We start from the raw sequence: 15,986 nt of genomic DNA, 5'->3' as shown, positions 1-15,986 counted from the left end.
GCTCCCAGTGGGCAGGAAGGACAGATGTGCAAATGCAAATCACAAGGCCACATGGCAGGAACCAGAGCAGAAGGGCAGCCAGGGTTCAGTGTGGGCATGGAGGATGCCAAGTCAAGAGAGATGCCTTTTAAAAAGCCATGTTCCCGCTGGATGCAGTGGCTCACGCCTGTAATTCCATCAATTTGGGAGGCCAAGGCAAGCAGATCACCTGAGGTCTGGAGTTTGAGACCAGCCTGGCCCATGTGGTGAAACCCCATCTCTACTAAAAATACAAAAATTAGCAGGGCGTGGTGGCGCATGCCTGTACCCCAGCTACTCCAGAGGCTGAGACAGGAGAATCGCTTGAACCTGGGAGGCAGAGGTTGCAGTGAGCCGAGATGCGCCACTGCACTCCAGCTTGGGCACCAGAGCGAGATTCTGTCTCAAAAGAAAAAAAGAAAAAAAAAAAAAAGCCATGTTCCATATCATAGGATAACAATAATGGGAGCTCCACATTTATTCTAAGAGAAGCGAGGCCTCATTCATTCATTTAAAGATGTTCATGGTGTTTTTTTTTTTTTTTTTTGAGACAGAGTCTCACTGTTGCCCAGGCTACAGTGCAGTAGCATGACCTCGGCTCACTGCAACCTCCGCCTCCTGGGTTCAAGCAATTTTCGTGTCTCAGCTTCTCCAGCAGCTAGGATTTCAGATGCATGCCACCACGCCCAGCTAATTTTTGTATTTTTAGTAGAGATGGGGTTTCACTATGTTGGCCAGACTGGTCTGGTACTCCTGACCTCAAATGATCCACCTGCCTTGGCCTCCCAAGGTGCTGGGATTACAGGCATGAGCCACGGCGCCTGGCTGAGGTGCTTTCAAAATACAGACAGCAAGGGATACAAAAATCACCTACACACTACCCCTGCCTTTAAGGTGGGCTATTTCAGGCAGGACTTGAAGACAGGTGCCTTTTCTATACCTTTGGATAAGTACAGAAATCAAGAGAGAGCATTTAGATACTTTTATAGCTATCTGATGGAGTCATCTTATGTCTGTTCAATCTAATTTTTTCAAAGTGAGCACTGGATGTTGTTTGGGGTTTTCTCCATTTCATTTCCCTCATAAATCCTCTTTATTCTATTTCAGAAAAGTATTGGCTGCAAAATGTCAGAAAAGATAAAGCTGATTCTTCACCACAGAAGGTGGGAAAGGCACTGACTCTTCTACTTGGTGAATTTCCATGTATTCATCTTAATCTACCAACATCTCTAAATAAATTATTTTCCAGAATGGTTCATGTATCATGACAATCCTGAGTGAGTAGATTTTTTTTTTCAACTTGTTTTGAGACGGGGTCTCTCTCTGTTGTCCAGGCTGGAGTGCAGTGGCACAGTCGTAGCTCACTGCAGCATCAACCTCCTGAACTCAGGCAATCCTCCCACCTCAGCTTCCCAAGCACCTAGGACTACAAGCGTGTGTCACCATGCCCAGCTAATTTTTTCATTTTTTGTAGAGGTGGGGTCTTGCTATGTTGCCCAGGCTGGCCTCAAACTCCTGACCTCAAGCAATCCTCCTGCCTTGGTCTCCTAAAGTGCTAGAATTACAGGCATGAGCCACTGTACCTGGCCCGATTGTGAATATCATTCTATAGATGGGGAAACCAGGCCTTGGAATTGCTGGAATCGTGCCCGCGATCACAGAGATAAAGCAGTATCAGGGTCGTGATTTGAACTCAGGACCTCTAGTTCCCAGTGCCGTGCCCTCTTCACAATTCTCTGCTGAAACAGAGCATCAACGGTTGAGAAGCACAATTAGAAAAGGGCCTTTGTATGGCTTCACCCTGCCAGGCGGCCTAATTGATTTTTAGGTCGACCTCAATTCAAGTCCATGCAGAGCCGAACTGAAGAAAAAAAACAAAGGTTCCATCTTCAAATAAAGAAACACAGGACTCTTGGAAATAGCACACCCAAGCCAAGCCCACCGTCTGACTCTGCACTGCCCAGGTGTAGGCTAAGGTTCCCTGGGCCTGGGGTTAGAGGGATCACAGGTTGCGGAAATCCGACAGAGCTGGAGCCCGAAGGTGTAATTTTCCATCTCCACACCAGGGGGCAGCCTGGCACCTTCCACGACAGATGGAAAATTTTTCAGGCCTTGGCCCATCGGAGCGTCCGCAGCGCCTTATTACTGTACTCTGTATTAGCATGGCGGTAAATTTAGCAGCATAAACACACACACACACACACACACACATACACACACACACACAAAATCAAAAAGTCAAGCCATGTGACAGAGCTAAAAATAATCGTGTCTGAAATCCCTAATGTGAAACAGGGAACTTTTCACTCCAAATCTAAACCCAGATCAAACCTGGAGACCTCTGGGAACGTACTGGCCGTTGGGTTTGACAGAGCCCCAGATCCTCACCCTTTAGGTGCTATTTTTTTTACATATATATAAAACGAAAGCGGAGTCCATGAAAGCTGGGAGGGAATGCAGGACACCGTGGGGGCCTTCTACGGACCGGGCCCTTGCAAGAACCATCCCTGGTGTAGACCTCGCAGCAGCGCCAAGGGAAGGGGCTTAGCTCTCAGCCCATTTTACACACGAGAAGACTGCGGCTCAGGAATGGGACAGGGCTGGCCTTATGGTCACACACATAAAGAGGCAGGCTCCAGAGCCCTCTGTGTCCCTCAGGACTGCCCATCAGCACCCCATAATCGCTACCTTCTCCCTAAAGGTACAGATGAGCAGCAAAGAGTTCCAGCCTTTGAACTTGCTTGTCCCACCGGCCGGAGCTCTTCTGTCAGCTTTAGGCATAAACGGCCCTTTCCGTTTCTTCAGGTGTCACCTCTGCCCGAGCCCCCCTCAATGCCACCGTCACGCCGCCCTGCTTTCTTTCCTTGGTGGCACTTCGCTATCTCACAAATCATCCTGTTTATTGGTTTCCATGGTTACGCACCCCCCCCCCCCCAACCACCACACACCCATCATGTCAGCTCAAGAGAGCACGGGCTTTGCCTGTCTTTTCCCCAGCGTTCAGATCTGTGCCTGGCATACAGTCGGTGCTCAATACATTTTCCTTGGTCTTTCAATAAACCAACATCCTTGGTGGTTAAACACCAGGCCACTAAAAATGAATCCCAAGTCCTTTTCAAGCGGGCACAGAGCACCTGCAGGACCGGGTCCCTGGTTGTGTTATTAAGGTTCTCGGGTGATCAGACCCCATGCGGGTAATGAAATCGCAGCAGCCACAGCCGGCAGCCCCGACGCCTTCCCGCCGTTGCCAGGGCGACCATTGTCATAACATCCCTGGCGCTTAGCGGCCCAGCTGACGAGGGAGAGAATTATTTGACTGGAGAACGTCTCAAGTAACCGGCCAATTTGCATCCACAGGAAAATCCCCTGCTGAGGGAGGGCTGGAGGCCTGGGAGAGGCGCCCTTCCTTCTCTCCCCAGCTCTGGATCCCAGTGAGAACCAGATCCCTAGGCCAGGCAGAGGAACCCAACAGTCTGGGGCAGTCCCCGGTGAATGCTGGAACACAGGGAGCTGCCTCTGCAGGAAGGAAGAGCCCCCTGTCCGCTGCCTCACTATTGCTGATGGTTTTTCCTTTTCTCTATGTTATTACTGCTAGTGAATATTACAAACAATAGAAAAAAAGGGTTAATATATTTAATGAGCACTTACTAGACAGCAGGTCCAGTAGTAATAACTTCCTTACACGATACTTATAATTTTAACATTTACACAATAATACATTATGTCAATATTTATACTCTACATGTATATTGTCTAATGTCATCATAGGTGTAGGCATATATCTCCCACACATGATAATTCATATGTAATACATAATATAATTTGAAATATAACAATATTTATATTATGCAACATATACAGGTTGAGTATCCCTTATCCGAAACACTTGGGAGCAGACATGTTTCAGATTTCAGATTTTTTTCAGGTTTTGAAATCTTTGCATTATACATCATGAGATATCTTGGGGATGGTACCCAAATTTAAACACAAAATTCAATTATGTTTCATATATACCTTATACACATAGCCTGGAAGTAATTTTGTACAATATTTTTAATGTGTTGCATTACACAGTTAGTGTTAAGATTTATGTGTGGAATTTTCCACTTGTGATGTCATGCCAGTGCTCAAAAGTTTCCGATTATTGGGAGGCCAAGACAGGTGGATCACTTGAGGTCAGGAGTTCAAGACCAGCCTGGTCAACATGGTGAAACCCCGTCTCTACTAAAAATACAAAAATTAGCGGAGCATGGTGGTGGGTGCCTGTAATCCCAGCTACTTGGGACACTGAGGCAGGAGAATGGCTTGAGCTCGGGAGGGGGAGGTTGGAGTGAGCCAAGATCATACCACTGTACTCCAGCCTGGGCGACAGAGCAAGACTCCATCTCAAAAAAAAGTTTCCAATTACGGAACATTTTAGATTTTAAATTTTGGATTAGGGATGCTCAACCTGTATTATATATTTATAATAATAAAACTGACATTTGTTGATTGTATTTATATGCTAGCCCTGTGCCTACTGCTTTGTGTTAATAATGCTGTTACTGATGAATTATTATACAATATATTCATAATCACAAACATAGCTAAGTCTTATTGAGCACTTACTATGTGCTAAGTGCTTTATGAATATTATCTGTCATACGCACCCTAAGGGCTAAGAACCAACCATATTATTCCCATTTCAGAGATGAGAAAAAGCAGCACAGAGTAACAACGGAACTTGCCTAAGGTCACATAGATAAAACACAAGGAGGGAGGCTGCCCCCAAGCCTGTCCCCTTCCTTATTTCCATAGCACAGTTCAAAGGTGTTAAACTTGAGCTTGTAGCAAGATCACCTGGGGAGCTTGTTAAAAATACACATGCTGAGCCCCAGCTTCAGCCCCAACCCAAGCCTACAGAATCAGGCACTCCTGGGGACAGGGGCTTCTCTTTTCTTTTCAACAAGGTCCCCAGATAGCTCAGACAGAGGCAGAGTTCAGAACCACTGCATGGGGCTTTGCCGCCCAGCCCTATGAGAGATGGGTTCTTTATTTGTTGTAAATATCACAGTTCCCATTGGGTGATCTGATTACATGAATGAGTCTTGAGGGGCTGAGATGTGGAGAGGGCAGCTTTGAGTCGGATATGCAAGACCAAGAATCCCAAAAAGAAGGAAGAGAAGCAAGAGGCAAAATAAGAATTCAGGCAAACTTAACCTGCACTAATCACTCCCAGCCTTTTTGGAACCAAAGAGCCCTTCGTGAAAAGTAAATCAGTAACAGCGCACACTTTCATCCGGGGCTGGCTTTTGCGGGGCAAAGCCAATCCGCCTAAATTCCCTCCCACTGGTCACCACCCCGCATAACACACACACTACCTGCCTTCTCTTAATCATTCACCAGGGGCCAAGCTGGACAGAGAAATATCAGCTTGCAGGGTGGGTACCCAGCCTCGGCACCCACATTTTGAACCATGGGACCTCCTGGCAAGTGACAAAGATGGATGATGTTGTTAATAATAAAATAAAAATTGGTGGCAGGTAGTGTACTAGGGGAGGCAAGGCTAGGAGGAGGTAGGCAGAAGTTCTGAGAGCCCATGCCTGTGGCCCCTGCACTGCTGGGGGTACTGAGAGCTGGACCCCAAGTAGCAGCCAGAGAGACACGCTGCTGGGTCTACTGTAAGCTGCACGTTGCCTTAGTAGCTATGGCTGAATAAAGAAGCAAGCAGAGTTAAGATTCCAGACTCGAGGTAAGAGCAGATGAATCTGGGATAAAATACACATGCCCTGAAAGCAGGTCTCACTGCAGCAATTGCTAAGCAGCTTCCCACTTTGGCCACAGAGGCTGTTCCATTTAGAGCTGCAGAGAAGAACTCCTCCCAATAGAGAGGCAACTTACCACATACGGCTATTTACGGTCACGCTGGAATTAACTAAAGTTACATAAACAATCAACATAGTGAATAAACAGGGGTCGTAGATGCGTAGTGAATCAACACGCATCCTATCAGGGTCGTGGATAAAACATCCGGACAACACGCCCACCGAAATCACTGGTGGTTATGTGACCTCAGGCAATCAGGGAATTCAACTCCCCTCCCACTGCCTGGAAAAAAAAATTCGTTAGAATTTAACCCTGGAATTGTGTGACATAACCCAGTATTCTTAATGGGGTAGCATCTTTAAGTTCTAGGAAGATCCAGAATGAATACAGGCATACTTCAGATAAATAACCCCATGATATTAATATCTGAATTAAAGAGATCATACATTTTGCGTATTTTATTTTATATTCTTTTAATGTTATATAATTTAGCCAGTTAGAGTAAGAGTTCATCTTTCTAAGCCTAATTTGAAATGTGTAACTGAATACCTAATTTAGACATGTATTTTAAATTGAAATTCTATTCAATTTATGTACAATATTATTAATAGAAAACGGCTCGGCGTATTTATAAGTTTAATTTTTCAGGCTTGGGGGTTATATAAGTAGTTAAGAAGGTTTGTCTGTCAACAATTAAAGAGTAGTTTTTAAAATCCTGTATATCGGTCTGGGCAATGTGGCAAAACCTACTCTCTACAAAAAATAAAAAATAATTAGCCAGGTGTGGTGGCACACACCTGTAGTCCCAGCTATTCAGGAGGCTGAGGTGGAGGCTGCAGTGAGCCGTGATTGCGCCACTGCACTCCAACCTGGGCACCAGAGCGAGACCTTGTCTCAAAAACAAAAAAAGAAAGAAAAAACTGTATGTCAAATTTATAAATGCAGTTTAAATTTTTTGAAGATGTTTAATTAACCAACATTGTAATTGGGAGCACACAGTATACAAAATCTCCTTATACCTGATTGCCAGATTTTGGTAGATTTATATGAATAGGTCTGGGCACGGTGGCTCATGCCTATAATCCCAGCACTTTGGGAGGCCAAGGCAGGCAGATCACCTGAAGTCAGGAGTTCGAGACCAGCCTGACCAACATGGCAAAACCCCAACTCTACTAAAAATACAAAATTATCCAGGCATGATGGTGTGTGCCTGTAATCCCAGCTACTTGGGAGGCTGAGGCAGGAGAATCGCTTGAACCTGGGAGGCGGAGGTTGCGGTGAGCTGAGACCGTGCCATTGCACTCCGGCCTGAGCAACAAGAGCAAAACTCCATCTCAAAAGCAAACAAACAAACAAGATTTATATGAATAGAACAATACTGTGTGAAAGCATAGGAATAAATAGAATGAATTTTTTTGCTTTAATAAATTAAATATTAATTTCTAAAACCGAAATATAATTACATAAAAGTAAAAATTCAGTTCCTTGATCACACCAACTATCTTTCAAATGCTCAGTAGCTGCTTGTAGAGAGTGGCTCTTGTACTAGACAGTGTAGACACAGAACATAGCCATCATCCCATGGAGAGTTTCTTCCAAATCAGGAGACAATTTTTTAGCAGATCTCTTAGGAAAAAGGACCCCAAGACCCCGCCAAAGAGACAATTTAACTCTTTCTATTATATTCAGAATTGTCCTAATGGATAATACAGGCTCCTGAAGAAAATGAGACAAGTTATGAGGCGACCTGGGCTGGGAGGGATGGAAAACAAGGCAGAGAATGCCGACCATGAAATTTACCCTAGACCAAGGACGACCCAGAAAACCTGCAGGAGGAAGCCGTAAATATCCACTAACCCCTCCTCACATTATTTTATGACAGAATTTTGCCAGATTCTTTTTTTTTTTTTTTCTTAGACGTGAAACCTCCACCTCCCGGGTTCAGATTCTCCTGCCTCAGCCTCCCAAGTAGCTGGGATTACAGGTGCCCACCACCACGCCCAGCTAACTTTTTTGTATTTTCAGTAGAGACGGGGGTTCGCCATGTTGGCCTGGCTGGTCTTGAACTCCTGACCTCAGGTGATCCACCCGCCTTGGCCCCCCAAAGTGCTGGGATTACAGGTGTGAGCCACCATGCCTGGCCTTTTTTTTTTTTTTTTTTTTTTTTTTTTTTTTTTTTGAGACGGAGTCTCGCTCTGTCACCCAGGCTGGAGTGCAGTGGCCGGATCTCAGCTCACTGCAAGCTCCGCCTCCCGGGTTCACGCCATTCTCCTGCCTCAGCCTCCCGAGTAGCTGGGACTATAGGCGCCTGCCACCTCGCCCGGCTAAGTTTTTGTATTTTTAGTAGAGACGGGGTTTCACTGTGTTACCCAGGATGGTCTCGATCTCCTGACCTCATGATCCGCCCGTCTCGGCCTCCCAAAGTGCTGGGATTACAGGCTTGAGCCACCGTGCCCGGCCTTTTTTTTTTTTTAAGACAGAGTCTTGCTCTGTCACCCAGAGCAGATTTTGGAGCATTCTGATCAGGATACTCAACCTACACCAGATTTCAAGTATCTCGAGGACAGAGGCCTTATTTCTGTCATCTCTGCATCTTCCCAACAATGAACACGGTGAGTTTCCCCGGAATAATTAAAATTATGGAATAGATTCATGAATAAATGAATGAACGAATGATGTGCACACGGTGAGTTTCCCCGGAATAATTAAAATTATGGAATAGATTCATGAATAAATGAATGAACGAATGATGTGCAAGAATGAACAAAGGAAAGGCCTTCTCCATAAGCAACAACCACACATGCCTAATTGGTCCAGGGTTCAGATTCATGGTCTCAACTCTGGGTTACTTTTTGTTCGTGTTTGTTTTGGTTTGTTTGGGGGTACAGAGGGGGCTTGGTGAGGAAGAGATAGAAACGCGACAGACCAGCCACTCCAACCAGCTGCTCCCACCTAGAGATGAGGTGTTGTCAGCAGACAAGTGAAAAGCAATTCTTTCCAAAAAGAAAGAAAGATCCTTTTCACCATGTAACCCTTGTTAATATGGTGATCGTCCCACTAACTCTGTGCTATAACCCCCACTGAGTCATTTCTCCCAAGAATCTCAACAGCTACTAAGTGACAACAACATTCCCCATTCTGCTCAGCCTCTTTATGTATAAAATCTTGAATTCTTCTTGTGCAATTCTTATGAACTTATAATGTTGGCCACATTATCCTCATTTTACAAGTGAGGAAACAGAAGGTCAGCTGACTCGCCTTGCACAATGCTAGCTGGACAACAGCAGAGCTGACCCCAGGCTGTCTGGCTCCAAAGCTGCTGTCTTTCCACAAGCCATGGCGACCATCTGAGTCAGGAAGAGACAGAGCCATAGGCCAAGGTTGAGAATTGAAGTCCAGCAGGGTCTGTTAGTGACTCCATGCATCTTTGACCAATGAATATTAATATTTCTCGAGGTTGTGAGAAGAGAGAACAGAAGACCGAATGGCTTAGGGCCCCACGCCCAATACCAAAGTCCTCCTATTCAGGGCTCCTCCAAAGGGATGTTGGAGTGTCCTGTGCATATTTACAGAAAGATATACATTTCCCTGAAATCTCAAAAGCAACTATAAGTTTCAGGATGGAAATGCTATGGCAGCTACAGGACAGACCATTCTAAGAGGAAAGCACCTTGCGCTTTCCAACAAGGCTCTCAAGGGGCTCAGAGTCCAGTGGAGCAGACAGGGATGTGCACAGCTCCCTCAACAGATTGCAGGGGGCAATAGGCACCATAGTAGTAGCATAGGCCAAGTGTTCAAAGGACAGGGAGATGAATTCTGGGAGAGACAATCTGAGAAAGCTCTCTGGAGGAGGTGGCATATAAGCCAGGCCTTGACAAGCACTCATAACTTCCCATTTCCAAATTGCCATTCAACTACCATCTACACACACAAACACACCCACACTGGCTTCCACCTGAGCAGAGATGAGTCACATTTGGATAGGAATGTTGAATTGCACGAACCTTGAGGTTCCTTTTAACCCTGGAATGTTATGGTTACAGGGATCTGAGAACTAACCATTCTTCCATCCATTCATCCATCCATCCATCCATCCACTCATCCATGCAACCATACATCCACACATCTAGCCATCTATCCATTCATCCATCTAACCACTCATCCAATCATCCATCCAACAATCCATCCATCCATCCATCCATCCATCCATCCATCCATCCATCTATCCATTTATTCATCCAACCATCCAACAATCCATCCATCCAATCATCCATGCAAGCATCCATTCATCCAACCATCTATCCATATATTCATCCATCCATCTAACAATCCATTCATTCAACAATCCATCCATCCATCTATGCATTTATTCATCCATCTATCCAACAATCCATCCATCCAATCGTCCATGCAGGCATTCATCCATCCATCCATCCATCCATCCATCCATCCATCCACCCACCCATCCATTCATCCATCCAAAAATCCATCCATCCAATTATTCATGCAACCATACATTCAATCCAACCGTACATCCAAGCAACCATCCATTCAGTCCAACCATACATCCAACTATTCATCCATTCATCCAACCACCCATCCATCCATCCCTCCCCCCCTCCATTCATGTATCCATCCATTCATCCCTTCAACCATCCATCCATTCACCTATCTATGCATCCATCAAATAAAAGTATTTCACTCCTGGTACCCACCTAGCACCATATATTAAAAACATAAGGAAACTGAGATTGACTATCATCTTAAAAGCCAATTACATCACATCAGGCATATCAGGCCATGCAGAACTGTTACATCCAAGTGATACAAATTATAATTACTGCTATTAATAATAAAAATAGTTTGTAACCAAACACATAGTAGAATCAGATGAGATTATGTTTCTAAACTGCCTCTCACAGTGCCTGGCACATAGTAGGTGATGAAGAGTTGATTTCCTGGGTCAATCATTGTGCTAAGTCCTGAGATAAAACTATGAACAGGCAGGCTTGGTCCCTGCCCTCATGGAACTTCTATTTGATAAGTGCTACGGTTGCAGCAAAGAGCTCAGAACATATAAGAGGGAAGGACAGTTTATTACCTGGAACGGCCAAAGAAAGTCTCACTACAGAAGGGATCAGGCAGCCAAGCACAGAAAGGTGTGCAAAAGCCCTGAGGTGGGAAAGCACTCGGCATGTCTCAGAAATTGAGAGCTGGAATATTATGGGCAAAAGAGAGATTAAAAAGGAGTAAAACTCCGTCTCTACTAAAAATACAAAAATTAGCCGGGTGTGGTGGCAGGCATCTGTAATCCCAGCTACTTGGGAGGCTGAGGCAGCAGAATTGCTTGAACCCATGAGGCGAAGGTTGCAGTGAGCCAAGATGGCACCACTGCACACCAGCCTGGGTGACAGAGCAAGACTCCATCTTAAGGGAAAAAAAAAGGGGGAAATGAAGTCAAAGAAGCAGAGACAGGGGCTGGGTCAAGTAGAACCTGCTACAGTCACAGAAAGCAGGTGAATTTCATTCCTGTGCCATGGGGAGCTAAAGAAGTTTTTTAAACAGAGAGTGACATTATCCGATAAAACAGGAAAATCATGCCATTTGTCCTGCAAAGCAACCTAGTGAGAGATGGGTCTGGCCAATGTCATTGTGCCCATCTTACAAATATGTCTTCAGGACCTCAAACTCTGAACTCACCCAGGCTGGAGGTCTGCTCCCAGCTCCCGCCTCTAAATGGTAGTGCCCCTCCTGCAGATTACTCTCAGCACAATTCCCAGTCCCAGAGCAAAACAACACAAGCAAAAGGAAGAGAGAAAAAAAGGACATGAGAATGAGGATGAGAAAAAATCCTGCCTCCTTGCCAGGTCTCAGCACAATGTTCTCTGTGACATATACTCAAGTTGGCACGAACCTTTTCAGCTCTGCATCAGAGAGACAAAATCCTCCACCATGCCAGCTCCCACTAGAACTGAACACGGTCTTCTGAAAGGGAAATTTCTAAAGTTCTCTGACTTGTAGCAGCAAGGGGGAGAAGCATCTTGGAATCCTGATGACCAGCAAGCTCCATATATTAAGTTTCCACCAAAAGTTGATACTCAGAAGAGATGCCAAAAACACTGCGTTGAGACCAAAGAAACACACAATCTTCTAATTCTGGTGGATGTGCAAGTTGCTATACCGTTATGAAAAGCAATCTAGCAAGAGCATTACAAACTCAAAGTAGATGTCCTTTGACCTCTGTGGCTGTGGTAGAATGAGTGGAAAGGAGCGATGTAGAGTCTATCTAAGTGCTGCACTGCCGAGACCTCCATAAAATTCGCTTTGGGGAAGGAGGCACTAGAATTCACCAGCCATCTCTGTTTCTTTCTTCTCTACCATCTGCTCCGTTCCTCTTTACTTTAAACCTCACCAGAAACAAATGGATTAGAAACAGCCATAGCACCTGCCGTGTAGGAAAACTGTGCAGAACTAACACCTTTCTGTCTTCCCCACCAACATGCAGCAGGTAACACCAGAGGATGCTCCTGCCCAGAGGAGGGAGCACAGATCCAAGCCGAATATCCTTGGATACGTTACTTCACACACCCGGGCCTCAGTTTCTACTGCCCGGGGGACACTCACAACAGCCCTGTTGCATGTGGATGATGAAGCCCAGGCTCTGAGAGGCTAAGTGACCTGTCTGGGGTTCCACAGCTGAGAGTGACACAGCTGGACCTGAAATCCAGGTCTTTCCAACAGAGATCCTAGGAGTCACTACTGCCCCTATGTATTGAGTGCTTTCTACATAGAGGGCATGATGCCAAGCACTTTCCATGCAGATCTCATTTAATCCACACACTAACCCTATAAAGTAGGGTTCATGCTCACTTAGCACATTTTCAGATAAGGAAACTGACACAGAGAGGCTAGGCAGTTTACCCCAGATCGCACAGCCAGGAAAGGTGGAGCCAGAAAATGAATCAGGTCTAGCTGAGAACCCAGGCTCCTAGCCACTGTACCACCCTGCTGGGGTTATCTCTGGGGAAAAGTGTGGGTCTGTTTGTAATATGTATATTTTATAATATGCATATAATTATATATTTATAGGTGTGTATAAACACATATGTAATATATACATATATGTGTATGCTTATATACCTATATTATATATGTGTATTTTATGTAATTATATGTATATAATATATACATATGTATTGAACACAGGGTGGGGAACACCACAGGGGGCAGGGGGTAAGGGGAGGAAGAGCATTAGGACAAACACCTAATGCATGCGGGGCTTAAAACCTAGATGACAGGTTGACAGGTGCAGCAGACCACCATGACACACATATACCTATGTAACAAACCTGGCCAGGCGCGGTAGCTCATGCCTGTAATCCCGGCACTTTGGGAGGCCGAGGCAGACGGATCACAAGGTCAGGAGATCGAGACCATCCTGGCTAACATGGTGAAACCCCATCTCTACTAAAAATACCAAAAAAATTAGCCGGGTGGGGTGGCAGGCACCTGTAGTCCCAGCTACTCGGGAGGCTGAGGCAGGAGAATGGCATGAACCCGGGAGGTGGAGGTGGCAGTGAGCTGAGATGGCGCCACTGCACTCCAGCCTGGGTGACAGAGCGAGACTCCATCTCAAAAAAACAAAACAAAACAAAAAACCTGCACATTCTGCACATGTACCTGGAACCTAAAATAAAAATATACATGTGTATATATATGTATGTATATATGTGTATCTATAATATTTGTATAGGTATAAATAATATATATAGGTATATATAACAAATAAAAATATATTTATGTATACGTATAGGTATTATAAGTATATTATATATGTATGTTTATATACCTATAAATATATGTAATTATATAGGTATATACCCACAAATATATGTAGTATATATTTATATACATGATTTATATAGATATACAGTCATGCACCCCATAACGGTGTTTCTGTCAGTGACAAATCATATCTATGACAGTGGTCCCCCAAAATTGTAATACTGTACTTTTCCTGTGCCTTTGCTATGTTTAGATACACAGATACCATTGTGTTACCACTGCCTACAGTTTTCAGTACAGTAACATGTTGTGCAGGTCTGTGGTTGGGAGCAATAGGCTCTATCATATAGTCTAGATGTGGAGTAGGCTATGCTATCTATGCTTGTGTAAGTGCACTCCCTGATGTTTACACAATGAAATCACCTAACAACGCATTTCTCAGAACGTATCCCCGTCATTTAGTGACATATGACAATATACATATAATTATATATAACATAATCACATATGTAAATGTGCATAATATACACGTCTATCACATAACATCCATACATAACAATATACTTACACACACATAGATGTTGATATGTAATTGTAACATCCTTCTTTTTGTTTCTTTTTTGCTATGTATATTTTATCTCATGTGCATATATTACCTGACTTATTAAAAAAAAATAGTCATCCCCTATGAAAGAGAGAGAATACCTTTTCTTCTTTTTTCATTGTTACATTTTTTTGAGAGACAGTCTTACTCTATCACCTAGGCTGGAATGCAGTGGTGTGATTATGGCTTGCTGCAGCCTAGACCTCCTGGGCTCAAGCGATTCTCCCACTTCAGCCTCCCCAGTAGTTGGAACTACAGGCGCTCATTGCCACACCTGGCTAAATTTTTTATTTTTTATAGAGATGGAGTCTTGCTATGTTGCCTAGGCTGGTCTCGAACTCCTGGGCCCAAGTGATCCTTCCACCTCAGCTTCCCAAAGTACTGAGATTACAGGCCTGAGTCATCATGCCCCACCGGATTTTTTTTCTTTTTTTTTTTTTTTTTTTTGGTAGAGATGAGGTCTTTCTATGTTGCCCAGGCTGGTCTTAAACTCCTGGGCTCAAGCAACCCTCCTGCCTTGGCCTCCCACGTGCTGGGATTACAGACATGAGTCACCACACATGGCCCCTTGACTTCTTTTCCATCAAGAGACTAAGAATCAGGCCAGGAGGGAGAGGTTCAGGTGGAGTTTACATGCAAACCCAACTAGGTCAAATCCAGCGTACCCAGGCCTGGTGGAACCACATGGAGCAGAACAGGCCCTTGACCAGTCCTGAGAATCCAGTGTTTCAACAGGATGTTCTGCTTTAGGGAACTAAAAACCCTCCTAAAAGTGGCTTCAACAAAGGAATCGCTTAGTTACACAGCAAGAATCCAGCAGCATGGCGGCTGCCAGGGTTGCTTCACTCAGTGACTCATCAGCGGTATCAAGGGACCATAGGTGGTTTCTCCCCTGGTGGGGTTGAGATGGCTGCGGCATTTCCATGTGGGCATCAGCAAAAGAGATGACCATTTTCACCAGTGTTTCCTTCCATGCATTTAAAAAAAAAAATCTCTCCTCCACTGGCCACCCCTCATATCCCACTGGCCACCCCTCATATCCCACTGGCCAGGAGTGGGTAGCCACATGGCTATGACCAACCATTGATTGCAAAGGGAACGTCATTGGCCTAGACCAGTCATGAGCGACCTTGTCTCAAGAGCAGGCTGCTCAGATGAGCAAGAACAAAACTGGGTTCAGGAAGCAAGGATAACTTTGGATAGGAAAACAGTGTCTTCCAGTGCTTCTTCCACTGTCTTCCAGTGTCTTCCCAGTGCTTTCCTGAAGAAGGGCTTAATGCTTGGGAACAATATTTCCAAGTGTAGCCTTTTCTCCAGCCCCAAAACCCTACCGAGAACAACCATCAAACTGCCAGCATTTTTCAGTTTTCATTTAGATATTTGATCTTCAGTTTTTACCCAGGGCACTTTCAACCATTCTATCGGAGGCCAGATAAAACCCTGGACAATGCTTCTGGGGATATTCAAAGACACAAACACAAATGTGTATATTTATATTCAAATATACAAGTAAGTGTTCCACCATATCAAAAGTATGCTCTCCAAAAGGACGAATACTCTATGACTCCACCTACAGGAGGTGCCTAGAATTGCCAAATTCACAACAGAAAGTAGACAAGAGATTAGGAGTGGGAGTGATGGGGAGTGTTATGAATGTGTCTCCCCAAAAGCCATATATTGAGTCCCTAACTCCCAGTGTGATGGTATTTGGAGATGGGGGCCTTGGGGATGATTAGCTTTAGATGAAGACCTGAGGGTGAAGCCTCCATGATGG

At 44.7% G+C, this 15,986-nt stretch overlaps 1 protein-coding gene across 5 annotated transcripts in view; it reads right to left on the bottom strand.

Moving 5' to 3' along the window:
- Positions 1-15,986, bottom strand: part of LOC105495091 (kinase suppressor of ras 2) — a 520,600-nt gene that overhangs the window by 422,888 nt on the left and 81,726 nt on the right. Inside the window, exon 1 of one of the 5 annotated variants that reach the window (XM_071071003.1) lies at positions 2,707-2,921. The exons of 3 other annotated variants lie outside the window; for them this stretch is intronic. In XM_071071003.1, coding sequence (XP_070927104.1) covers positions 2,707-2,799 — 93 coding nt within the window. In that variant the 5' untranslated portion in view covers positions 2,800-2,921. Of the gene's footprint in view, positions 1-2,706; positions 2,922-15,986 lie in introns of those variants that run through there. One more of the 5 variants, XM_071071004.1, reaches the window with a different exon arrangement.

Source organism: Macaca nemestrina, chromosome 10 (genome assembly GCF_043159975.1).
Source record: "Macaca nemestrina isolate mMacNem1 chromosome 10, mMacNem.hap1, whole genome shotgun sequence".
NCBI lineage: Eukaryota > Metazoa > Chordata > Mammalia > Primates > Cercopithecidae > Macaca > Macaca nemestrina.
Note: the sequence above shows the minus strand (reverse complement) of the source record. Positions and strands in the feature narration are given on the sequence as shown.